Source organism: Tiliqua scincoides, chromosome 3 (assembly GCF_035046505.1).
Source record: "Tiliqua scincoides isolate rTilSci1 chromosome 3, rTilSci1.hap2, whole genome shotgun sequence".
Lineage (NCBI taxonomy): Eukaryota > Metazoa > Chordata > Lepidosauria > Squamata > Scincidae > Tiliqua > Tiliqua scincoides.
The window spans coordinates 198,645,404-198,672,758 of NC_089823.1; the positions used below are offsets into that span (position 1 = coordinate 198,645,404).

The 27,355-nt window shown below is 44.6% G+C and overlaps 1 protein-coding gene across 1 annotated transcript in view; it reads left to right on the plus strand.

The window, feature by feature from the left end:
• Positions 1-27,355, plus strand: part of RAB6B (RAB6B, member RAS oncogene family) — a 70,833-nt gene that overhangs the window by 25,435 nt on the left and 18,043 nt on the right. Inside the window, exon 2 of the mRNA XM_066620637.1 lies at positions 19,600-19,658. Within this exon, the coding sequence (XP_066476734.1) occupies positions 19,600-19,658 (59 nt within the window). The remainder of the gene's footprint in view (positions 1-19,599; positions 19,659-27,355) is intronic.

Consider the following 27,355-nt stretch of genomic DNA (forward strand, 5'->3'; position numbering starts at 1 on the left):
GGGGCACTAGATGGTGCGCATCCCAGCAGTGTTGCCCACCACCATAAAGCATCTAAATATGCTTAACAATAATAATATTGGCTTGTGGAGGGAATGTCATTAAGTGCAACATTATTTTATTTACTAGTTTGTACACATTTCTCGGTCCTTTTTGCATTTTGCATTGTTACATCTCTGCATGAGCGCCACAAATCGCATCTAAAAAATTGAGAGAGAGAAAACACACAATAAAGGCAGCAATAGCTCAATTTATTTTTCCGAGACATGTTTCAAAATGTACTTCTAAGGTTTGTGTTTCCCTTCAGAAATGTTGAGCAGGATGCTAGCGGTGCATGGGGTTGGAATACAAATAGCCTGCCTGCTTCATGTTTGCCGAGTAACTGCTCGGTTTCTCAGGAAATGTCTGCTTGGAACACAATGGAGTGTGGATTCCCCCTCCCTTTGCTGTAACTGGGCTTTGAAAGGCTGTATTTGAGGATGCTGTTTAGTCCTCTCTTCCTGTGGTTCAGTACAGGGAGAAGATCTGCTTTGCATGCTGATTTACTCCCTCTGTACAACAGGAGTGTAGGAAGCCCCCTATGCAGCCCCCATTCGTTCTTCATGGCTGTCCTGTGCAGAATTCACATGACCTTATTAGGGCTTAGGAGAGGTTGCTGGGTTAACATTTGCAGAATGGAGTACATTGGAAAAAAACACATACTGAGTTTTGTTTTGTTTTAATGGATTTTAATTATTTTTAAGCAGTATTTGTTGCCTTGGAAAATAAGGAGTCTGCAACAACCCTAGACTAAGCTGGTGTGGGCAATCTGTATTATGAAACCATTCATAAAAGCATGCCTGTTGTACAGTTTAGAGTAACTAACCCCTCCTTCCTCCCCAAGAGTTCAATCCATGAGTTCAGCAATTGCAATGGACAGATATGACCTTGTTCAAATGTTAATATTCAAATACCTTTGCAACATTGTCTTTATACGTTCTGTGGAGTTTAACTTTCATAGGTATGGTCAGACTGTACTTGCCTTTTCCTTGCTTTCAACATGGCCTGAGGGGCACCTGTGAGCTCCCCCTCCCCATCCCCATGTGGGTGCTCTCTGTTCCATCTCGGGTAAGGCTCCCATTTGTGGACGGGCAGCTGGAAAGTGACAGCAATGGAGCCAGTATCTTGGAATACAATAGTACTCTAAGGCGGCAATCCTCTTTTCTCACTTACCTGTGAATAAATCCCATTACGTTCAGTGGTGCTTATTTCTGAAAAGACATGTCTAGGATGGGATTAGATTAGATTAGATTGTATCCAATGCAAAAGATCACATTTTGAATTTATGCATATTGTGACAGAGAAGTAATGTCCATATTGAAAACAAAAAATCCAGCAGTTATTCAAGTCTTTCTCTAGTCCTTACCTGGACTTCTGAACTTCTGTTTGAAGTTCTTCAAGATAGAAAACAGAAATAAAGAAAAAACCTGGAACTTCTTTTAAACTGTGCAATTTTAAATTGCGCTAGGTATAGGTTGTCAGGCATCAACTTGATAGTATTGAATAGAGGTTGGGCTGCATGTTGTTGTTCAGGTTGTAGAAGGGTCACCTTACAGTAGCTGTAGGATCCACATTAGGTAACTGAAAGTAAATTGATCCACTCAACATGGGCTTGCTCACTCAGCTGTGTTTGTGAGAAAACATTCAGTGAACGCTTTCACCACAATCAGGAAGAGTCATCCAGATAAATAACCCACCATCCTGACCACACAGCTGGGCATTTGAATCTGTCCTTAATATAAAAGGAGCAAACTTTCAAGCTGAATGTCTCTTGCTTCCTGCTAATAATTTTTTGTCAACGTAGGGCCCAGTTCTATACAGTTTTCCAGCACCGATGCAGCCGCAGTGCAGCCCCAAATGTAAAGCAATGAATGTTCCCATACCTTGAGGAGCCTTCTGTGACTGCCTCCCCACCACAGGATGCAGTGCATGCCCCATAGACACGGCTGCACCGGCATTGGAAAATTGGATAGGATTGGGCCCATACTTGGCAAGATGAACCTGTCCTGCAGATCTGGCAGACAGGCAGCAATGTATTTGTCTGTAAGAGGATCTTGCTTCCTTTGCACCAGGACTAGCCGCTCTTTATTTCCTACACAGTGCTGTTCATTCTTTCTCCAGAGTTTTTGGTCCTTTAAATCAGGGGGTTTGCCTCTTCTCTGCAGCACAGTAATTGGCCTATATTATGCCATTGGGAATAAGCCACTTAATTTTATTCCTTATTTATAAGCCACAGTGTTTAAAATTAGGTGTTGGGGCTTTATCCTTTCTTCGGTGGTGTAGCTGGAGGGGGCGGAGCACTCAACCTAGCAGGGAGGTGGGCGAGTGGCCCCTCCCTTCGGAGCCATTCCTGGTGAGGGGGGAAACGGAACCACATGGTTCCCTTCCAGTTTCTATTCTGTATGGTTTCTGTGAAATGTTTTCAGGCTGTATGGCATTCACAGGTTGATAGAAACCTCCTTGGAGATAAATGCTTCCTTTATGCCCTTTAACTACCCAACAAGATAAATTTCATGGAATGAAAAAAGTACATAACTTGTTTTACCATGATCTGAAAGCTTTTTATAAGTGGAATGAGATTATTCCTGGGACACAAACCACACTGATCACCTTTTATTTTTACTGTGGGTTGGCTCTTTCAACAGTTTCATTTCCAGCACCTTTCCCCAAACCTTGTGCTAGGGTTATATCTTTGTAAATTCCGCCAATAACAGTCATTCAATGTGTGTACTGTATGTAATGAAGCTGCTGCACAGCAGAACAAACAACAGCAAACAGGGCTGAAAAAGGGAATTGGTGGTGCAAAATAAGAGAATACTGTACAAACATTCAGACCTTGTTGCGTTTTGGTGCTGAGACTATTGACAATTATAATAATCTGGAAAAGATACGCATAATATGAGATGAGCCTTCTTCAAACCTCTGCTTAGCTGTCGGGGCGCAATTATGCTGTGGAGATCTATAGTGCTCCACTGAATTGAGAAGAGAGTTGGAGGCAGAGGGTGTTTGCTGGAATCAGGCCCAGTCTGATGTTTCTGAATGCCACCACCTCCCTTTCCAGGTGCCCAGTCCAGTAGTCTCCCAGGTTTTTTTGTACACAGATTTGGGTCAATAAGACAGGATTGCTATTCTGTGAGTGTGTTGTACGTGCTGCTACCTAACAGTTTCCCTGCCTGAGTTTATCCCCCCTCCCAGCCCTGATTCATCAACACAAGGCCACTCGGATGGATTTGCACCAGCAATTTGGCTGGTGCAGATCTGAATACCCACACGGCATCTGCCGGGACTTACTCTGGGGCAAGAGGATGAAGAAGGTTACCAGCACGCCAACTCCATGCATAAGATGCAGCAGAATCTGTACTGGTTCCAATGCATTCCAGCATGCAAAGTTAGTTAGGATTGGGCTGTTTGCCTCTTAAGTACTGTTGCTAGTTGGAATTTTTAAAAGGTATGTTCCTAGCCTTTCTGGCTGTGAAGCTAACTTATCAAACATGTTGGCAATGTCTTGCGAAATCACAGAAGCCTGAGTAGGCTGAACCAAGAATGCTAAGGAAGTGAATCTCTACCAGCAAATTTCTCCCCAATGAGGTACTAGACATATAAAGCATGCGCTCACGCGCATGCAGAAAGCTGCATCTGTTCAGTTGTGTATACCCTGCAATATGTGTACCCTGACTAACTAAAAGAGCAGTTCACTATTTGGAAGAGACGCTGAGAGAGCAGGAGCGCTGTGCATTGGCTGAAAGTGAGCCACCTCAAGGGTTCCGAGTCTCTCTGATGGAGAATAGCACATTTACTTTATTGCAGGAATGCCTCTTTGTCTCCACTTAGGCTCTGCTTGTGTATTTGTAAATGCTCCAAAGATGCTTTGTGTCTGCCTTGCTCTCTCCTCCAACAGAAACTCAACTCAAATGAGTGGTGCTGCTCTCAAATTCATCCCTGCTCTCAGGGCAGTAGGCAGCATACAATAATATATTCAATTTATGTTGGATCTAGTAGTTCAACTTGGTTTTCCCATTTACACACTGTCTTCCAAGGACATATTCCTTGGACTATTTTATATAATGCCCATTTCTCTCAAGCCACCTTGAAAATCAAACGGGCATTTTAAAGGTGACTTCCACCTTGAGTCAGTCAGTTAGCTGTGATGGTGTTAGCGTGTTACCGTAACTTCTGCGCCATGAGGATTCATGGCCAATATTAACTGTCCTACCAAGGCATGTATCACTGAAAGGTCACTGTACAAAAGGCACAGTCATGTTCCATATTTAATATTGCTTTAGATGTCTGCTAGATTGTGCAACTCTAAAAGGTAAAGATTCAAACCTGACTTCTCAGTCTGGATAATTTCCTCTTTGCCCTTCTTTGTCAATAATTACATTTTGGTAAATCATGTTAGCGCTGCAGTGACACCTATGAACTTTCATCTTGGGCACTGGGTATTTATTGGGTTTGTGACTTGCCGGAGGGTTGTTCTAATTGGGCAGATAAAATATAAACTGAAAAAGAGAGCAGCTTTCTCTTTGCTGTGGCTGTTCCAAATATTGGACCACTGAGCCCAGAAAGATGATAGAAGAAGAGCTAATTTAGATTTTATCTTCCATGGTAGATATGCATAATAGATGAGGGTAATAAACAGAGACTTGTCTGAGTAGGTGAAACATCACATGCAAGATTGTCGTTTTATAGGTTTGGGTACAATGAGCTTGATTGGATAGCACTCAATTTTAAAAACAATTTGTTCTAGATCCTAGTTTATGCCAAGGGCTCAGAGTAGGTGGTAATATGTTGAAACAAAAATGCTAAATTGGATTTGAAAACAACAAATATTCCCTCTTCAGCCTTTCATATTTAACGCTAGCCACCAAATTTTAGTCCCAAAAGAAGGTGCCTTACTATGAGTAAGTCTGTTGGGCCATCAAGCCCAGTCAGGTCTTCTCTAACCCCTGACTCTCCCAGATCTCAGGCAGAGGCCTTTCCCAGTTTTCTTACCTGAGGTCCTTTAACAGGCAGTGTCAGGGATTGAATCTGGAATGATTTCCATCCAAGGCTTGCTGCACCAGTGGTGTGCACCAGTGTACCCCAGGCAGGAGGTCTGGTCTAGAGGGTTGAGCCTCCATTTGCATGAAGATAACATCCAAAGGTCGCCAGTTCGAAGCCACTGGCACCGTGCGACCTTGAAGCAGCTGACTAGCTGAGCCGAGTTATTCCATCTGCTCTGAGCGTGGGAGGATGGAGGCCATAATGTGCAGCCAGATCAAGAAAGAAACATCTGAATAATGTGGTTTCTTGAAAAGATAGAATCTTGCAAATTGTAAAAATCCTGACGGGGATTTAAATTGCCTGCCCATGTAAACCGCCTTGAATAAAGTCCGATGAGAAATCTGAGGACCTAGAAAAGCGGTATAGAAATACCATTATTATTGTTATTGTTATTGTTATTGTTAGACACCCAGGGCGGACCTGGTCTTCGCATTGAGATCCCCTTGTGGAAACCAAAACTACTGGCCACTTGAAGCATAGACCTAGCCTCTGCCTTGAGATTCCCTTCCTCTGTGGAAGCCAGGGCTACCAGCTGCTCAAAGTGAAAGGTAGAGTTGGCCTCTGCCTTGAGATCCCCACCCCCCAGTGGAGGCCAGGGGTACTGGCCACTGAGTGATGTATTAGACACCCAGGGCAGACAGCCCAACCATCCTGCTCCTCGTATGCCACAGGTCTACCCATCAACATGACACTAGGAAGCAGTCTTGTGCTGAATCAGACAGTTGCTCCATTCTAGCTCATTATTATCTGACTGTCAGAAGCTGTCCAAAGTCCCAGGCGGAGGGAAGCTTTTCCAGGCTTTCTCCAAGGCACAGCAGGATGCAAATGTACTATAGTGTTGGTGTCTTGTTCCATTTTTGGCAGTTGTGGTTTATGGCACTGTAATTCAGGCCACCACTGCCAAATTCAATTTTGCACTCCTTAGATTCGGTTAATATATACATTTCTGCAACTAGCATCTGCTTGAAAGCACCATCTCAGCATTTCAAATATGAGCAAGGCTTGAAAGTGCAATGTTCACCAAGCTAAGTACCAGGTTGGTTAGATTGCTGCAGTCTGTCATCAGAGTTTATAATTCAAGGACTTGCCCTTATATGGGATACTATTAAGAAAATGGTAATTTGTGGATGTGCCAACCAGTCACATGAGAGAGAAAGCACAAGAAGCCTTGAGACTGCTGTACAAATTGTTGAATCGCTCTGCAAATTATTATGCCCTCACTATGTTGATAATATTGGGGGGGGGGGATAAATATAACTGTCTGCCCTTAATTTTTTTAGATCATGTTTGTAACAAATGGTTTGTGCTGAAGTCTTGTTTTGTGCTGTTATCTCAATAAGATGTATAGAATGGCACTGGCTTATATTATGGGCTTGACTTATGACACATTTGTCCAGAAAAATGGCCACTGATGCCATGGAGAGCCATAGGTAGGAGACAAAGGGAGAAATCATCAAGTGGTACAAATAGACAGAACCTCGTTGCAAACTGGAAGACCTGGTTCAGTGATGATCTTGCTTGCTGAATATAGATGAAGTGGAATCAGAATGGAGTTCCAGTCTAAACGTAAGACACCAACAGATACAAAAAGCCTGCTCTTGAATAATGGAAGAGAAATTGTATCCAAATCACAGTTTCTTTCCTGCTTTCTCTGCCTTATTTTTTCTCCCATTATTTGTCACCTGTCAGCATCAGTAAAAGCATCTGCATTTTTTTTTATGACGGTGAGAGTGGATGGTGTTTGGCAGCTTCACAAAGCTCTGGATTTCTGGGGCAACTCTGGGATGCAAGCATCAGGCAATACCTTGTAGACCTCAGCAGCCAATTAGGATTCCGCACCAGCTCCATGTCCTCTGCTGAACTGGCTAGAGCTGCTCTATAAATATCTGTGGTTTGGTTGAGTTCTTTTGTTCATCTTCTTGCACAATAGGCTAACTAACTCTAATGAGAATGCATGAGGAACAGTGGCACTGTGGCTTCTGGTGCCAAATCATGGCCCTTCACACCATGCATGCCAACAGAGATTACAAAGAGTTAGTGCAAACCCAGACTGCATATAAAGAGTTAGGAAGCAGATGCATTTTGAAAATAAAAGGACTAAAAATTAGTACAGTTAACCATGACATTGGACTAACTTGGACCTGAGTTGTTTTTGGTGGTTGACTCCTGTGCCAGTGACTTGGCTAGTTTGGATTCCTCTTAAGGATACTAAACATGTGGTGCAAGCCAAAAACACTGCAAATTAAATAGATTTATGGAGTTTTAGGCTAAAGGGCATTGAAAAAGACCTTTCCGTGAATCACAGATGTGTTACATGAATGTGCAGGAACCTTGCAGTGCTTCTCCCCACATGTGTTCCAGGGGCTCAGCTTATCTGCTGAGTTCGTGCTGCTTGCTTATGTCTGAAATCCTCAATCCATCCTTCGTGCTGGTTTACTAATTACTGGCAGAGCAGAGCACAACCCAAGAAGAACCCATGTACTCCAACTTCCTGTTTTCCACAAATTTGCAACTTTGTGGGCTTCCAAATGTCCATACAAGCAGATGGCCAACCTTGCTGTATGCTGGCATCACCTCTGGACACCTCTGTTTTACACTGCATAGAATAATCCTTCTCTAATGACTAAACTGCATAAAGCAAGTTTTCATTCTGAAATAACACTTTTCTTCCCCATAGAGCAACAATCCTGGTTTCCTTTTATCTGGCTTGGCTCAAAGCAATTCCAGAACAAAGTTAGTTTTAAGCTGTATCTGCACAGAAGAGCTGTGAAGCCAAAAGTGGCCTCGGTCTCTTCACTCATTCAGCTGGGATGTAGATAAGAAATGGGGGATGTGTGGAAAATTCAACCCTCACACCCCTTCTGGCATTAGCTGAACACCAGGGCATTCATTACACCTAAAGACAGATCCCATTGCTTCAGAAGGCACAATACGGAAGGGAATTAGCATACTTAATTAAGGCTCCTGATGAATGGCATTATAAAGTTTCTTAATTAACAAATGTGTCCTCAGGGGAGATTGGCTTAAACTGAGCTCGCTTTAAACGTTTTTCTCTTTTTTTATTGTACATTTAGTTTAATCAGGAAATCTGTTGTTTTCATTATTGCATGTATAGAGATGTGTTTTCTGTGGAGACACCTAGGTTGGAGCTGTCAAGAGGAGGCCTCATATGTCTCTTGGAGGCATCTGTTCTTTGAGTGTTTTCATTTACAAAATAGAATGATGTTTGCACTTCTCACCTGAATTGCCTGGTTTGAATCCATCCTCTCCTCTTCTTGAAAAAATGCCATGAGTGTTTTTTGGAAGAAAAACGCAACAAACCTTTCACTTAGCACCTGAAGCTTGTGTGCATAAGCTCCAATGACCTTACTAGACTGGATTCATACTTGGGAATTCAGTAATGGCTGCAAGTGACCAATACTTTTGTCTGACAAATTACTGTATTGACTGAGAACCTAAGGGTTTATCTGTGTGAGGTCTTAAAGACACTGAAGTATCCAGCATGGAAGGGCCATTTAGCCATCTGAGAGAAGGGACAGATGTGAATTTAAGAGGATTCATTCTCCACCTTCTTGTTGTGGTCAGTGAAACAAAGGAAGGATGCAGTTTTCCAAGAAAGAATTATTCAAAAGAGATTATTTGCTCTGAGACAGAGATAGGTAACAGGTCTCTGAGAGGAATTTTATCAGGGGGTACAAAGTTTCTTTTGGGCCCCTTTGCAAAGGGAGAGGGGTGAAACAGAGCGGGGAAGTGTGGTGATGGGCAAGCAGAATAGGGGCAGGGAGGGGCAAAACAAGGTGGGGGGAGGGTAGAGACAGCTGGAAGCCCAGGTCAACCAACCCATGTGGCATCAGTAGTGTCCCCAACATACCTAGCTGTGGTAGTGTCGCCAGCATCCCGTGCAGGCAACAAGTCTGAGTAGATAGGAAATGGTAAGATCTCAGCAAGTTTCTGGGCCCCCTCCTTTGGCTCCTGGGCCCCCTTTTTGACCCCAGGCCTGGGTACAAATTACCCCCTTTACCCCTCTCTCCTAGGCCCTGATAGGTAGAGACAAGAAATGGAAGGTTCTGGGGAAATGGAGGGCTGAGGCACTTTGGGTTTCAGGACTGCTCTCTGAAGACCTGATGCAACCTGTTCTCTGCACACTTGCCAGATAGGTAGTTGCTATATCAGCGTTGACAACCAAATTGTGGGGGCAGGCAAGGGGTGGGTGGGACTAAGTTCAGGCACTGCTTTCCCCCCAGAGGCTGCCATTGCCCTCATGGTCACTCTTTTTGACTCCTTGGTGGGGAATTGTGGGAATGGTTGCTTTGGTTAGATGTTCTCTGGCTCATTTTGGCTGCTTTTTGAGTGGGTTTTTTTTTGGGAATGATTTTCTGGAATTGTTTTTTTGGGTTCCTGAGTGTGGGTTAGCTTAGCAGGTGAGAGGATTGGTCCTTAATGGGGGATAAGTATTCTTTTTACAGAGTGTGGGAGAGGGTTGGGGGAGTGGTGGCATTGTAATTGAGAGGGTAATGGGCCAGCAATGGGTGGTAGTGGGGGTTGAGTCAGCCCTCCCAAGAGAAAGAGGGTTAGTCACAGACAAATGATCCATATTTTTGTTTCTTCCCCACGCTGCTGCTGCTTCATGCCAGGCTGGTGAAAAAAAGAAGACCATCCTTATCCCAGACTTGATCCTGAGTGATAGCACTGACCTGACTTGTATCACAGAGACTTGGTTGGATGCAGGGGGAAGGATTCTGCCCTCCAAGTTTCTGGGCTCTGCAATAGCCATGACTGGAGGGGCAGGGAGGTGGGGTTGCAGTGGTCTATCATGATACTGTTTTCCTCACTGGGGACCTTGTCCAGAGGTGTTCCAGATGATGAATAATCCCAGACAGTCTCCCTGTCTGAACTGGCCAGAGAGATCTCAGGTATGGTGGTGGAGTGCCCCCACTTGTTGGTTCTGGGGGGAACATCAACATTCACTCTGAAGCCCCCCAGTTTGGAGCAGTTCCAGATTTCATGGCCACCATGGCAGCTGTCCACTTTCCTCAGTGGATTTCTGCTCCACTACTTGTGGCAGGACGCATGTTGGACATGGTGTTTATTGCTGGACAGGCTGATAGTGATCTGGATGAGAACACTAACATTGCACTTTTGTCATGGACAGATGACTTCCTGGTAGAGTTTAAGTTAATAGGAACCCCTTACCTTTGCAGAGGCAGAGGACCAAATTTTATGGTCTGCCTCCAGAGGGTTATAGATCCAGAAGGATTCCTGATGGCTTTGGGGAATTCCCCCAAACAATCCGTAGCCCTGGCAAATAAACCATAGCCCCGGTTGACCTTTGGAATGAGGAAATGTCTAGAGTCGTGAATCAAATTGCTCCTAAACAAACTCTGCCTTGCTAAGGCAGCTCGCTGGTTTTCTGGGAACCTGCATGCAATGAAACGGGACAGATGTCTTGGGCAATCATGGCAGAAAATACATGATGAGTCTGACTGAACATGGCTAGAGTCATATTAGAACCTACTCTGTGACAGCAGTGAAGAAGGCTTATTTCCAGACCACCTTCAAATCTGTGGCTAGCCATCCAGCTGAGCTGTTTTGGGTTGTCCAAGGCTTACTCCTTCTCAAGGGAGGTGAAGGTGAGTGAAGGAATTGGCTGCTCACTGGGACCAATTTGCTAAGCACTTTATGGATAAAATCGCTTACATCCAACATGATGTGTACTCCCATGTTGTTTAGTCAATGTTCCCATGGCTTCTGTTGATCCTGTTATTGTGGCTTCTTTTCAGCATATACAGAGGATGTGGGCAAGATCCTTTGTAGAGTGAGGCTGTCCACCTACCTGCTTGACCCTTGCCCGACATGGCTGATTAAATTTGCCTAGAGTGGGGACCAGTTGAGTGAACAGGGCAGGTGATTATTCATCTTCAGTGGAGGGGGTGTTGCCAGTGGCATTAAAGTTGGCTTGGGTTCACCCTCTTCATTCAACCAGTATCCATTTTTCCTTCATTCAACCAGTATCTATTTTTCCTAAAGTTGGCTTGGGTTTACCCTCCTTCATTCAACCAGTATCCATTTTTCCTTTTCTGTGTAAACTGACTGAGTGGATGGTTGTGCCCTAGCTTCAGGGGTCTTAGAGGAAATATTCACTAGATCCCTTCCAGTCAGGCTTCAGGAAGAAGCCTTGATCACCCTGGTGGATGCTCTAAACTTCCAAGGGACCTGGGCCATAACAAAACAAACTATACAGTATAAAACAAATTTATTACAAAATATCAGCCTATCCAAGGTTGTGTTTCCACTATAGGTTTATTATTATTATTATTATTATTATTATTATTATTATTATTATTATTATTATTATTGTATTGGCAACCTTCAGTCTCGAAAGACTATGGTATCGCGCTCTGAAAGGTGGTTCTGGCACAGCATCTAGTGTGGCTGAAAAGGCCAATCCGGGAGTGACAATCCCTTCCACACCAGGAGCAAGTGCAGTCTGTCCCTGGTCTGACTCCCTGGCTATGGGCCTTCCTTCTTTGCCTCTTAGCCTCAGACTGTTGGCAAAGTGTCTCTTCAAACTGGGAAAGGCCATGCTGCACAGCCTGCCTCCAAGCGGGCCGCTCAGAGGCCAGGGTTTCCCACTTGTTGAGGTCCATCCCTAAGGCCTTCAGATCCCTCTTGCAGATGTCCTTGTATCGCAGCTGTGGTCTGCCTGTAGGGCGCTTTCCTTGCACAAGTTCTCCATAGAGGAGATCCTTTGGGATCCGGCCATCATCCATTCTCACGACATGACCAAGCCAACGCAGGCGTCTCTGTTTCAGCAGTGAATACATGCTAGGGATTCCAGCACGTTCCAGGACTGTGTTGTTTGGAACTTTGTCCTGCCAGGTGATGCCGAGGATGCGTCGGAGGCAGCGCATGTGGAAAGCGCTCAGTTTCCTCTCCTGTTGTGAGCGAAGAGTCCATGACTCGCTGCAGTACAGAAGTGTACTCAGGACGCAAGCTCTGTAGACCTGGATCTTGGTATGTTCCGTCAGCTTCTTGTTGGACCAGACTCTCTTTGTGAGTCTGGAAAACGTGGTAGCTGCTTTACTGATGCGCTTGTTTAGCTCGGTATCGAGAGAATGAGTCTCAGAGATCGTTGAGCCAAGGTACACAAAGTCATGGACAACCTCCAGTTCATGCTCAGAGATTGTAATGCAGGGAGGTGAGTCCACATCCTGAACCATGACCTGTGTTTTCTTCAGGCTGATTGTCAGTCCAAAATCTTGGCAGGCCTTGCTAAAACGATCCATGAGCTGCTGGAGATCTTTGGCAGAGTGGGTAGTGACAGCTGCATCGTCGGCAAAGAGGAAGTCACGCAGACATTTCAGCTGGACTTTGGATTTTGCTCTCAGTCTGGAGAGGTTGAAGAGCTTTCCGTCTGATCTGGTCCGGAGATAGATGCCTTCTGTTGCAGTTCCAAAGGCCTGCTTCAGCAGGACAGTGAAGAAAATCCCAAACAAGGTTGGCGCAAGAACACAGCCCTGCTTCACTCCGCTTCGGATGTCAAAAGGGTCTGATGTGGAGCCATCGAAGACAACAGTGCCCTTCATGTCCTTGTGGAAAGATCTGATGATGCTGAGGAGCCTGGGTGGACATCCAATCTTGGGGAGAATCTTGAAGAGGCCGTCTCTGCTGACCAGGTCGAAAGCCTTTGTGAGATCTATGAAGGCTATAAAGAGTGGCTGTCGTCGTTCCCTGCATTTCTCCTGCAGTTGTCTAAGGGAGAATACCATATCAGTGGTGGACCTGTTGGCTCGGAATCCACACTGCGATTCTGGATAGACGCTCTCTGCAAGTACCTGGAGCCTCTTTAGTACAACTCGGGCAAACAGCTTTCCTACAACGCTAAGGAGAGAGATGCCGCGGTAGTTGTTGCAGTCACCCCTGTCACCTTTGTTCTTGTACAGCGTGATGATGTTTGCATCCCTCATGTCTTGAGGTACTCCACCTTCTCTCCAGCAGAGACAGAGGATTTCATGCAGCTCAGTGACGATGATCTCTTTGCAGCATTTTAGGACTTCAGCAGGGATGCTGTCTTTTCCAGGTGCCTTGCCAAAGGCAAGGGAGTCCAGGGCCACGTGAAGTTCTTCTAGGGTTGGTTCACTGTCAAGCTCTTCCAGCACAGGCAGGCACTCAATGTTGTTCAGCGCTTCTTCGGTGACTACATTTTCTCTGGAATATAGCTCAGAGTAGTGCTGCACCCAGCGTTCCATCTGCTGCGCCCGATCCTGGATGACCTCGCCTGTGGCAGACTTCAGAGGGGCAATTTTCTTCTGTGTTGGACCTAGGGCCTGCTTGATACCATCATACATCCCCTTGATGTTGCCCGTGTCAGCTGCTATCTGTATCTCGGAACAGAGCTGGAGCCAGTAGTCGTTAGCACATCTCCTGGCAGTCTGTTGGACTTTGCTGCGAGCAGTTCGGAGGACCTGCAGGTTGCGCTCACTGGGACAGGCCTTGTATGCTGCTTGAGCTCTCCTCTTTTCCTCAATGACTGGTGTCAACTCCTCAGAGTGGGCTTCAAACCAGTCTGCCGCCTTGTTGGTCTTCTTGCCGAATATGGACAAGGCGGTGTTGTAAACGGTATTCTTGAAATGTTCCCATCTGTTGGATGCGTTTGCATCGGCCGGGCCTGGAAGAGATTCCTCAAGCGCTTGTGCAAATTCCTCCACTTTTCTCTGATCCCGGGTCTTGCTGGTATCAATGCGAGGTCTTCCTTCCTTTTTCGTGTGATACAGTTGCTTTGTTTGCAGTTTCACTCTGCTGCACACCAGGGAGTGGTCAGTGTCGCAGGCAGCACCATGATAACTGCGTGTGATCTTGATGCTGGGAAGGCTGGAGCGTCTGGTGAGGATCAGGTCGAGCTGGTGCCAGTGCTTTGATCTTGGATGTCTCCAAGAGACTCTATGTTGGGGCTTTGTGTTGAAGAATTTTTATTCTTATTATTATTTATTATTATTTATTATTATTATTATTATTATTATTATTATTATTATTTATTAAACAGTATTTATATACCGCTTTTCAACAAAAAAGTTCACAAAACAGTTTACAGAAAAAAATCAAACAACTCATGGCTCCCTGTCCCAAAAGGGCTCACAATCTAAAAAGATACAAAAGAACACCAGCAGACAGGCACTAGAAAAGACACTGCTAGGGTGAGGTGGGCCAGTCACTCTCCCCCTGCTGAAAAGAGGAGCACCCACTTGAAAAAGTGCCTCTTACCCAGTTAGCAGGGGTTTAATCTACTTTCAATGCCCTTGTATTGTCCCAGTGTATTTAGAAAGGGGGAGGGGGGATCAGGCATCTTGCCCTGGGCCCAATGCCAGGTCTCAGTGGCCCTGGGAGTATGTCCTATTGTTCCTACTGGAACTCTCAGTACCACTGACTGGTGTCCTTTAGGATTGGTTGGATGCATTGGGGCAGTTTTGCAGTGATTGTGGTCCCTTCTGGCTGAAGAATCTTAGAGGGTATTGCTGAAGGATGCTTGTTTGGCACCCGTGTCTTTGATATGTGGAGTGTCTCTGGGTTTTCTTGTGTCCCTATGCTGTTTAACATCTACATGAAACTGCTGGGGGAGAATATCTGAGGTTTTGGAGTTGGGAGTCATCAGTATGCAGATTGGATGACACCTTTCTGGGTTCTCTCTCTGTTAGCCTTCTGACAAGGGCTCAAAGACTTTTTCATTTGACTTTCTTCCCCTCGGTTTTGCAGTTTGCTTAGTTTCTTACTTCTGGTATTTGTTTGGTTTTGCTTTAATATTATTGATTGTTGCTCTTATTGGGTTTTTAACTAATTCTGCTGTTCCTTGTATTGCCTTTTATTTGCCCTATTGCTGCTATCATGGTTTTTAAAAATTGTTGTCTTTTATTGTTCCTATTTTATTTTAGCTGTATTTTGTAAGCAGCCTTGGTTGTTCAGATAACAGCAGGAAAGGCAGGCCATGAACATTTGCAAATAATTGTATTCAGCATGAGTGTGTACGTGCATGTGGTGCATATGTGCACAGCTTGCAACTATATGGAAATGGTGCTTGGCCCAATTTATTTGACTCTTTTATTCCCTCTTATGGAACAGGACTGCCATTATCAAAGTTGCATAGGCTGAAAGAATAAAGATTGAATCTGCAGAAGTGTAATTTCAAAGTTTACACTGGGTAAAGCTAACTTCTGTGATCTTTCAGGCAAATATAAATATGCTTGTGTTGCATACTGCTACTCATGAGGGGCACATACACACATTCATGTCTAGCTTTGCAGCATCAAAAGCAAGAAAATGTCTGGAAAGGAATGGATTGCCTAGGCCAGTCAGCCAGTCCAATCCAAGCTGAGTAGGGATTTGAATCTGGATTTCCCCAGCCTGTCACTCTATTCATTGGGCCAATGATTTTCAACCAGTGCGCTATGGCACACTGGTGTGCTGTGAATGGTCTGCAGGTGTGCCACAAGAATTTGGGGGATGGTCATTTATTATTAGGGCCATTGGGGGATGTTAGCCTCTCACCAGCACCATGGTGTGCCTTGTCAATCATTAAAAAGCTGATGGTGTGCCTTGACAATTTTCGCACCTTGTCAGTGTGCCCTGAGATGAAAGTGGTTGAAAATCTCTGCACTGGGCCATACTGCCTCTTTCCTTTTTGCATAGAGGAGAGAACAGAAGCCCTTAGGGAGGCCTTCAGTAACTTATCTGAAGTTTCAAAGAGTCTTCAGAATCTTCCAGAAACAGAAAATCTCCAGTTTCACATGGATTTTAATTTACGTATGTTGTTGAATCCTATGCTAATATCTTCTTATGACTCTCAGCCTTCCCCCTACCCCTACAGCCCTATGTAAGAAATTAACACAGTGTAGACACAATGTCTAATTGGTTTCTAGCACATCAACCAAATGAAATATCTAGTTGTTGCCTGGTGACTTACTTGTTCACTTGCATCCATTGGTTGGAGTGATGGCGACTTGTAACAAAAATGTCTGCGCTATTAATGTCAACAGTTGCCCATTTTTTTTCTTTTGTCAATAATGCATGTGACTCTCTGTGAACTGGAGCTTTTGTATGTTTATTATAGTGATAAATATTGTTTCCTCCTGCATGAGCCAAACAGGAAAATGCTCCATCTTTTCCATGGATTAAACTCAAAAATTTGATTGTGCCCTTGCCCTTTTAAGCTATTTAAAGCCAACCAACAGTGGAGGTGATTAATTAGACATCTTTCCTTATACCTTCTTTATATCTGAGTGTGATAGTAGTAACATATAGCAACAATGAATTCCCCTAAGAAATTGTTCCATGAACAGAAGCTAATTATCAGCTATTAAAATGATGATCCAAACTGTAGTGCTAGTAGTTATTTATCTTCAAAAAATGGCAAGAATGGCACTGCTGTCCATAAACAGGACCTTTTACCTAAATATTTAAGACCCCAGAGAATTGCTTAAGGCAGGGGTGGGCAAACCCCGGCCCAGGGGCCATTTGTGGCCCTCAGGGTCCCCCAGTCTGGCCCAAGGTAGGAGGGAGCAGGGAGCCTCCAGTCTCCAAGGAGCCTTTGGGCCATCAGAGACTGTTGGAGCCCACATTGGGCTGCGACTACTAGTCGTGACCACCAGATGCGAGTTGCTGGCCGAATTAGAGCAAGGCCTTTTATAGTCTCCAGGTGTTTTCTGCTTTTTCCTGGGCATTATTTTAACCCACCCAGCCTGCCAGCCCCAACTGCATCTGAACAACATGTCTACATGTGTTTCTGGCTTCATCTGTATGTTTTCACTGTACAAGACGTGTGTGGCAAACAGTTCACAGTTCTGATGTGGTTCTACACGCCTGTATTATAGATCTCATGTGTATTATAAATAAGCTCAGTAAAAGTCATTCATTCATAGAAGTTCCATCTTTAATGTGTTCTTGTATGTAAATATATTCCCCAGCTAACTGAGTAAGAGGCACTTTTTCAAGTGGGTGCTCCTCTTTTATTTTGCAGGCAGAGAGTAACTGGCCCTCCTCACCCCAGCAGTGTCTTTTCTAGTGGCTGCCTGCTGGTGTTCTTTTACATCTGTTTAGATTGTGAACCCTTTTGGGACAGGGAGCCATTAGTTATTTGATTTTTTTCTGTAAACCGCTTTGTGAACTTTTTGTTGAAAAGTGGTATAATAATAATAATAATAATAATAATAATAATAATAATATTGAAATTTGAAATGTAAATTAATTCTTTTTTCCCCTGCAGGTGTGCCATGGGAATTTGGGGGGGGGGATCATTTGTTAGTAGGGCCACTAGGGGATGTGAGCCGCTGCTGTCAGTGTGGTGTGCCTTGTCAGTTGTCAAAAAAGTGATGGTGTGCCTTGACAATTTTAGTGCCTTTCAATGTGCCATGAGATGGAAAAAGTTGAAAATCAGTCTTAAGAGGTGTTCTGTGTTGATGATTTAGGAGTTGAGTCACTCCAACTGGTTTACACAGTAGAGAAATTATCTTGCACGCTTGCCTCTGCTGAGAGAGACCCAGTGCAATTCCAGCTTTCTGCAGCTTGTAAACACAACCTAAAAATGGGGACAAATACTTGTAGTATCATAAGAGTTTGCTTCACAAATTCAGCCAAATTGTATTGGCAAGCAAATAGAAGAGCACAGTTCAGAGACCAGCCAGATTGTTCCCTGGCTAAGAGAGGGAAGGCTCACCTGGTTGACTCTTGGACCCCTAGTATCATCTGTACCTGGAGGCAGAGGGTGGTCCAAGGTTTTACATTGTTGCTGCCTTTGCCCAGTACCTCCTCCCTCAATGAGAGCATTCCCCTAGAATTCTGCAGCATCACAGGACCTCTGTGGGATGTTCCCATTGGCTGATGGATAGGATTCAGGAGAAGGAGGAGCTGCTCTTCCTTGGCCAAGAGTTTGGCTTTGGTTTCTTGGCCGAGAGATTTGCACAGCAGTTCCATTTCCTAACCTCACCATCCTTCATCAGCCAATGGAGGGAACAGACACAGTGTTGACGCCTCTTCTTCCTGCCCTCCTAAGGCTTCCTCAACTGCTGGCACCGCTGCCAATTCCTCTCCATGGGTTCTGTTGACGTGGAGGCACCAATGTGCCATGGGGGGGCAGTGCAGGTCTTTACCCAAATGCTCCCTATAACCCAGACATTTTCAACCACTGTGCCACAGCACACTGGTGTGCCAGAAATGGGCTGTAGATGTGCCGTGGGAGTTTGGGATAGGGTCATTTATTAGTAAGGGCATTAGAGGATGTGAGCCCCCTGCTGTCAGTACAGTGTGCCTTGTCAATTGTCAAAAGACTGATGGTGTGCCTTGACAATTTTAGTACCTTGTCAGTGTGCCATGAGATGAAAAAGGTGAAAAATCACTGCTATAACCTGAGACATCTTCCTATACAGACTGGGTATATGAAATTTGGAAAATTATTTTTATGGCTAAATTTTCTTCCAAATTCATGAGAGAAAAGAATCCTGAGTCTTCAATTAGATGTCTTTCTTACCTATCTGGAAATGCTGTGGGGGAGAGAGAAGCTTTTTCAATATGTACAGTATTTCTTTGTACTAAATTATGATGAATGTTTGGAATCCTCCTTTCTGTTTTGTTTAATACCTTAATATGTGTCATTTTTGTTATTTTTTTCTACAGTAATTTCAATAAAGATTATTTTTTTTAATGTGGAGCACTGCAGGCACAGAAGGAGTCTGCTTGTTATTTCCACATTGTGTGAAACAGCCTTTGGATTTGTAGCCTGGCAGCCTGAAGGGAATCCATGAATGGTTTCCGTGTATTACATCCTCAGGCAAACCATGGTGCTTTGGAAAGCATTCTGTAATGTGCTTCCATTTACATATATGGGAATCTGAAGGCTGCTTAAGTACTTGCTGAAATCCTGGAAACCTCCTCTTGCACATATGCGTAGGCATCTATGAAGCTGGAATTGTACATATGCCTAAACCTACTTCTGGGAAATCCTTTCCACATTGATCCATCTGTTTGTGTCTTGCTGCAGAACAGTTAGTTTTTCATAACTAAGGATCCTGGTGCATTTCAAGGTGCTTTATCTATCTGTGGTAGTACTGCCAATTTGCCAAAATAGGCTTTCTCTAACTTTTTGTTTTGGACTGACAGACAGTTGGCAAGGGAGAATCTCATTTTGGGGTCACCACTGGACTCCATCCCTTTGCAGCTAGGCTCTGCTGTGATACCAGATTCTCCCTCCCCCGTATTTTTCAAAAGTCGACAGTCCTATGACATCAACAGGCCCTACTTTTGATGACACCAGGCTCTACCCTTGTCAAATCACTGTTCCACCTCAAGAATGGCAGGTTTCTGAATATGTTCAACCTGGCAACCCTAGTCCAGTCCATGGTATTTGGCAAACGATATGGGCCTTGCTGTTTCATCACACAAACAGATGGTCCACCAGAATGTCTGCCCTGTGGTTGAAAGAGGAGTCTCAGCATCTACAATTTTCACTAATTATGTTTTTTTTTCCACTTCTCTAGTTGGGAAGACTTCCCTGATCACAAGGTTCATGTACGACAGTTTTGACAACACATACCAGGTGAGTTTCATTGCTGATGTAAGGTATTAACCTGGATGATTCATGCCAAAATAAAAATACTTGTACGTATCTTCACATTTTATTTGGCAGTGATGTTATGATCAAAGGTACAAAAAAATAAACAAACAAATCATTTAAGTTGGGAATGGGGCCTCCTGCTGCAACTCCAGTCTCCCTCTTCCACCCATTGAATCTACATGTTTCAGAATGTTTTTGATAAGGCTATGTTGTCTGGCATTTTAGACATTAAAATATAAACAATGGTATGCTTTTAGAAATACCATGTACACCATTTCCTAGTGTTTTTTCCTAGTGTACACCATTTTTCTAGAAGCAATTTTCCTCATGCAAGAGTCTAAATGTCCTCTTTTATCTATGGACATGGTATGATATGGATATCTTTTTTTGAAGACTGCATCTGTTCACTAAAGCAGGAAAATTAATATGCCTCTATCAGCTAATCTCTGCATGGCAATGCAATCCCTGAGGCTAATATACCTTTTCATACATGGTTTGTTGCCCAGCCATCTGTAGGGTTTATTGTCTGCAGAGGTATATATTGAATTGTTCTGTGTTGATCAGAAGATAGCTCCTTTCTGTAACAAACTTTGCTTTTTCGATAACTTAAGAATAGCTAAATATCTTGGCTGTCTGATGGAAGAGTTCTGGGTGTTAAAGCTCCTTTGTTCATGCACTGCTTTGTAATGAATCCCAGAGGCGATCCTGGGCTTTCCCCCGCCTGGGGCCACTCCCTTCCCCTGACCCAGAAGTAACTGTAATGACGTTGTTGTCACCGCAATTACTTCCACACGGCTGTAGGAAGGACAGCCCAGGCTGCGACGGAGCTTTTTGTGCTGCTTCTAAGCAGCGTGAAAGGCTCCATTGGAGCTTTTTAGGACCGTTGGAAGTGGCACCCAGCACAGAGGTGAGCGCCGCTTCCAGAAGGCAGGTTGCGCTTGCCTCCTTGGCACCACTTCCAGCAGCCCACTTCCACTTAGAAATTGTGCCAAAGGCTCCATCGCAGCCAGGGAAGTGATACACGTGGCCTCCGCAATCAGAGGAGGTGTGCATCAGTTTCTGCTGCGTCTGAAGGCTGCCCTCCTCTCCTCCCCTTTCAGGGGAGGAGAGGGGGGCGGCCCTCAGACATGGCTGGGAACCACTCCTGGCACACTGACTCTCTGGGCCATCTTCTCCTCTCCTCTCCTCCAGAGGGCAGCTAGAGGGACAGCGTACCAGGAGTTGCGAGTAACTCCCAGCGTGCTAACTCTCTAGGCCACCTGTTTCCTCTCCTCCTATAAAGAAGAGGGTTGACCTTCTTCTGGCGCTAAATCCTGCTGGAGAGGTAGCAACTCACTGCCTCTCCAGCAGTGATTTTGAGTCACCCCTACCTCTGTGGGGAGGAGGGTTTTTAAAAAAAGCAAAAAGCTGGCAAAAAAAGCTTCTTTTGCTTAAAAAAAAAAAAAAAAGACAAATGGGCAGTGGGGGGGGGGCTAGGCTGGTGGCAGCACCCCTGAAGGGACAGCACCTGGGGCCTTTGCCCTCTCTAGGTCTGCCACTGATTGATCCTTTTCTTAGTATAACTGTATTGATGTTGCATCTCCTATTTTGTTTTTCATTGCTGCTTTGTGAATTTTTCTGGCTACGAAGCCTGTGTGGGAATGCTGGTTTATTCAGATTTTTACCCTACAAAGAAATTCAGGTTTCAAAAGTTACTGGACTGTTCCAACATGCTGCTGGGCCCCAATATTTAAGTGTGGATCAACATTCTACTGTGTCACCACAAAGGCTTCAATGTATTTGTCATCAATAGGTGGTAAAATGTCTGCCCACATAGAAAACATTGGCCCTTAGATGGCTGTGAATCAATTGAGTGACTGTTTTTAACTACTGAGATTGGCCTGAGTGCACAAGCATCGTGAACAGTCACTCAATCAGTAATATTTTTAGGACTATCAATGAAGTAGCACACAATCTGAAAATTGTGACATATGAATCTATACTGAGTCAGACCAGGGCTGGTTCATCCTTGAGGCCAATTGAGGCAACTGGGTCTGGTAGCAGATTGGTGGGTGGGACACTTCTCCACCTGCCCACTTGCCTCCACTGCTGCTTCTCCCACTCTCTGGTTTGGAAAAGGGGAATGGAACAGAAGAGAAAGCATGGAAGAGAGGAGAATCGTGGGTAGAGTATCACTGTAATGCACCACTGTTCTCTCCTTCACCCATCCTCTTCTGCTGCATCCCCCTCTTCCTTTTCCAATCCAACGAGTGGTGCAGGGGCGGCCCATCATCAGGTTAGGGTTGGCACATGCAATGCCTGACTGGAAGATAGCAACGATGGGCACTCAACTCAGGTTGACTCAACTTAGGCAAAAATGCCTTTTTGACAACTCGAGTTATCAACGTCACTGACCCCAACTCAACTTGCAACTCAGAGCCAGTGACTTGAAAAAAGAGTCTAGACTCAAAATTACTTGAGTCCCTATCTCAGCCTCCATGTGCCAGTGCACCTCCGTGTGCCAGTGTGGCTTTTTCGTGAGGAGGTGTAAACGTGCTTTACAGACTTGCACCAGCCCCAGTGCAGCTTAGGATTGCGCTGCACACTGGTTTATGGTCATTCCTTTCCCAAGAGGACCATGGACCATTCTAGTTGGAGGAGTGGGAATACAGTATAAGCAACTCTAACATCTCAGCAAAGTACAATTCCCAGAATTCTTTGAGTGACACCATGATAGTTAAAGTGGTGTGAAATGTGTGCTAGTTTGCAATGTAAATAGGGGGACTTTTACCTCAATCACATTTGCTTGTTTGAGAACTAGCAAAGGTGAGAGCGTGTTCGTTCATCCAACTGCAAGTTGACGTGAGCTACTTATTCTTAGAAGGGAGAATGGCAGCAGCAAGGTAAAAGGGAAGGCAGATGCAAGAACACGGCATCTCTCTCTCATTCTTCTTCATCTCTGATCTAGAGAGCATTCCATTTCCCACAGGGTAGAGAAGGCACTCCAGCAGCCGTATGCATACAATTTATGATTCAAAATGGAATGTGTCGGGCTAAAAGACGACTGACCTTCAGCACTGATTTCCTCTGCCACATTAGGTTTAAAGAGTCACCTGACTCAATCAATGTTGCAATTTATTGAAGTAAACAAACTCCCCTTTCACCTTTGACAAGCAATTTAAAATGCATCAGAGGCGCAGCACTGTGTGAGCAAGCTAGATTGATTCTCTCTTTAAACTCTGCCTCCTTTCCATCCCAGCCTTCTTGGACCTAATGAAACTGAGGGCATATCTCTGCTGGCAAGAGTTCTGAATTCCTTTCTACCCAGCTGAGTGCCAGAGGGCACCAGAGAAGCAGCTTGCTTTAGGCCTAGCTCTCACTGAGGAAACAAAACCTATTTCTGATCTGTATGGCTTCAGACTTCAATCAGTTACTCACATTATTGAATACTGAGTCTTCTCCTTCCTACAAAATTAAAAATCCATGCATAGAAAAATAGGCAGGCTGGGAAAAGACTAGACTAGAGCCATTAAGAAGCTGACGTACTGGGTCTGACCATTGTTCCGTTTAGCTCAGCGTCATCAGCAATGACTGGCAGTGGCTTTTCAAGGTTTCACAGTGGAATTTTTCTCTGCCCCACCCAGAGATGCCAAGGATTGGATTTGGGGCCTTGTGCATAGTAAAGCACATGCTCTGGCACTGAGTTTTCAGCCCTGACGCACTAGTTTTCATGGTGCTGGGAATTTTTGAGTTGGGAGAAGCATTTCATCTTGTCGTTTGAAATGGTACCACTTCTGACCAGAGTTTGTATGGCCCAGTTGGTTTTTGGTGTTGGCCCTGTTGCCAGAGGAGAGTTTCTGTTCAAAATAAGGGAGGCTGTTTTTGCCCCACCTGGATTCAAAAACATTAGTGATATTTTGTTAGTTAGTGTAGATCAGGGGTGCTCAAACTTTCAACTTTAGGGATGCTGGACCTTTAACAAGTGTATAGAAGAGAGAATTTCAGCAGGTGCAGCTTGTCATCTGTGGGATGACAAGTTGCACCTGCTGCAATTCTCTCTTCTATACACTTGTTGAAGGTCCAGCATCCCTAAAGTTGAAAGTTTGAGCACCCCTGGTGTAGATGTTAATGCAATATTTCAAATAGATTGGGTGGTGCCAGCCGGCAGAAGTGGAAGTGGCCGGGGTTTGCCTGTTGAGACTGCAACAAACAGGGTTGCTTAGGATGGTGGCACAGCCTAGCAACAGCCTTCTTAAGTTGCAGCAGGAGCAGCAGCTGAGTGTGGCTGGCTGGTGGTGGCAGCAGCCTGGCCCCCACCCACATGTTCTAAGTGATGGTGCCAGCCAGCAGCTGATAGAGCTGCTAAGCAGCATGAGCCAGCCGCAGCCCAATGCCCCAGCACATTGGCCCCAACACTGCCTGCCTTCTAGGATTATTCACTGCTTTGACTGATGATGAGTGATCCCAGCACACAGCTCAGGGCTTGGAGGAGAGGATGGGAGGAGCTTGCATGTGAGAGACTATTGGAGAGGAGTGTATGAGAATGAATGAGAAATAATAAAGGGTGTCTGAGACTTGGCTTACTTTCCTGAGTCATCTGTTTTGCATAGGTTTTGAGTTCTCTGCTAGCCCTTCTACCTAGAGATTATAAACCTCACTGTTTCCCATCTGTAAAATGGGTAAACGTTTTCTAGCCAGTTTCTAGATGCTTAATTCAGGACTTGACAAATTTGCTTCAGATCTAGGAGCCAGACAGATTTTTTAATGTTAAGGTTTTTTTTGTTTTAACACTACCCCCCCCCCCCCCAGAAAAAAACTTGCGTGGGGCCAGTGCTAGATGTAAGTATGTTTACTCAGAAAGGAGTCCCACTGTGTTCAGCAGAACTTAGTTTCAGGTAAATTTGCATAAGATTGTAGCCCTGACATGACATAAGCAATGTAATTGTCTCAGGTAGTCCTTGAGAAAGAGGATTAACATGGGCCCCTAGGCAAATTTCTCATTTTTCTTACTGCTTCTCATTTAAAGTCCTTTGAAATAAGATGTTTCAAAAGCAGCACCTGAGCACTCCTACTGATGACATCACCACCTGCTTGTAAGAGAAGTCCCAGTGGGCCCCCTCTTGACTACATCCCTGGTAGCCTCAGAAGCTACTAGCACTCCATGATATCACCTGCCTGTTTGCTTTCAGATGTTAGTCAGTTTGTGGCACAGTAAAGGCCTTCAAATCTTCAACAACAAAACCCCACCCTTGTTCTGCTTCACAAGAGATTACTTGCCTGGTTGCCAGTGGCAACCAGCAAGTGGCTATTTACAAGCTTGGAGGGTGCCCACTTGTATATTTGAGGCACTTTGAACTACTTGGCTGCAAGACTTTCATTCAGTTTGTAGGTGGATGCTATAAAAGAGGAGTCACATAGGACTTGAGGAAAAGAGTGTTTTCTTTAAAGTCCAACAAAGTAGTTACAATCTAAAATGTCTAATCCAGTGTTTCTAAAAGTGTGCTTCTAGGAGCTCTGGTGCTCTGCAATCACACCATAAGTAGCTACTGTCTGCTCTGCCCTGTGCCACTCTGCCCATGCCCTGGCACTCTGGGGGGGTCCCTGAGGTTCTGCCATTCGGGCTCTCCAAAACTCCATTTAGGAGTACAGAGGGCTGTGGAGACTGAAAAGTTTGAGAACCACTGATCTAATAATTCAATTTCAGATACTCTTTTTTATGTTACAGGTCCAGCCTATTTATACACGGATTTTTTATACACGGATTTGACTCAACAGGAATGGTCCCTGCAAATGAGAAAGAATGTGCTGAAGAAGGGGAAAAATGCATCCCTTTAAAATCAGTTTTGAAAACTGAACAGTCCTTTAACAATAGCCTCCTTAATGAGAGAGAGAGAGAGAGAGAGAGAGAGGGCAGCAGACTAACAATCCATCAATCCTTCTCTCTCCTGCCGACCCCCCCTTCCCCCAGCATAGGAAAGAAAGGCGATCATTTTGCATTGGTGAAGGGAGGGGCTGAGTGAAGTGCTGATGGATTGTCTCCTTAATGACTCTTATCTTAGAGTCAAAAGGTCAGCAAGGCTGTTTTTCAATCACTGGAGCAAAGAAACTTTGTTTTTTAAATTGGTTTGCTATATTTTTTTATTTTAGAGATTAGCTGATATATTAGCTGATAGGCATATTAATTTTCCTGCTTTTAATTTTTTTATTTTATTTTAGTATTTTTTTATCCAGTGCTTGGAAGGGAACCCACACGAATAATTAATCTCAACCTGTACTTTCCTTTTGTTGCCTTTTGTTGATCATGGTTGCTGCTGTAGTTCATACTGCCGCATCTGTCTCTCTAATCTTTAGATATTCTCTGAGCATATAATAGCATTATAAAAAGCTCATAAGAAGCTGATTACTGGCAAAATAACCCCACATTTTCCATTCACCTCTCAAACTCTGATCCATGGGGTACTGGGCAAAAATACCTGCAAAATATCCTTGGACAGCTGCAACCCATAGGGAGGATTGTGCCCAAGCACCAACTGTCTGACATTCCCATTACAGATTGAAGTCGGAGCCTCTTAAGCTTTGTGTGTGAAAATTCCTATTAGTGATGCTTAAGGAAGGCAAATGCCAAAATTGTGTGTGTGTGTGTGTGTGTGTGTGTGTGTGTGTGTGTGTGTGTGTGTGTGTGTGTGTGCGTGTTCAGAAGAGCCCCAGCTAGGGTTCATCTGGAAAGGATTTCACATTGAACTTGCCTGGCTGGTCCATTTAATGCAGGGCTGCCCAAACCCCGGCCCTGGGGCCACATGCAGCCCTCGAGACCTCTCAATGTGGCCCTCAAGGAGCCCCCAGTCTCCAATGAGCCTCTGGCCCTCTGGAGATTTGTTGGAGCCCGCACTGGCCCGACACAGCTGCTCTCAGCGTGAGGGCAACTGTTTGACCTCTCGTGTGAGCTGTGGGATGAGGGCTTCCTCCACTACTTGCTGTTTCACATCTGTGATGCAGTAGCGGCAGCAAAGGAAAGGCCAGCCTTGCTTTGTGCAAGGTCTTTTTAGGCCTTGAACTATTGCAAGACCTTCATTCATTCATATAAGTTCATCTTTAATATACTCATTTATATAAACTTATGTAAATTTATAAACTTATGTAAATTTTAAATGTAAATTAATTATTTTTTCCCCCAGCCCCTGACACAGTGTCAGAGAGATGATGTGGCCCTCCTGCCAAAAACTTTGGATACCCCTGATTTAATGCATCATGCTGTGTATCAACAGTGGCTAGATAGTACCTCTAAGAGGTTGTTCATAAGCAGGCCAGGGTGTCACTATCCACTCTCTGTTGTTACTGTTAACTTCCAGCAGCTAGAAGTTAGTGGTATATTGCAAGTCCCTGCATGTGTTGAGAATGTACTAGTGAGTAAGCTCACTAGATTTGCCAGGAAAATGTCTAACTATATGGTGCTCTCTACACTAGTTTTCAATAGTAGGATGATGGCACAATCTCTTGCAAGGCAGTTTATCAAAGAAGGCAGGAGAGGTCCTAAGTAATCTTTGTAATTGCTACCGATTGCAGAATTTTGAGTGTTTGACTAGTTACAGGTCTTGTTTTGTTCTTCCTCCCATTTAGAGCAAACCCCAGGTGTGAGAGGGCCCTGGGGAAAGTGCTCTCTAATGAGTCCCCACCTAGGTTGCTTGGCCCCCAGTAAGTTT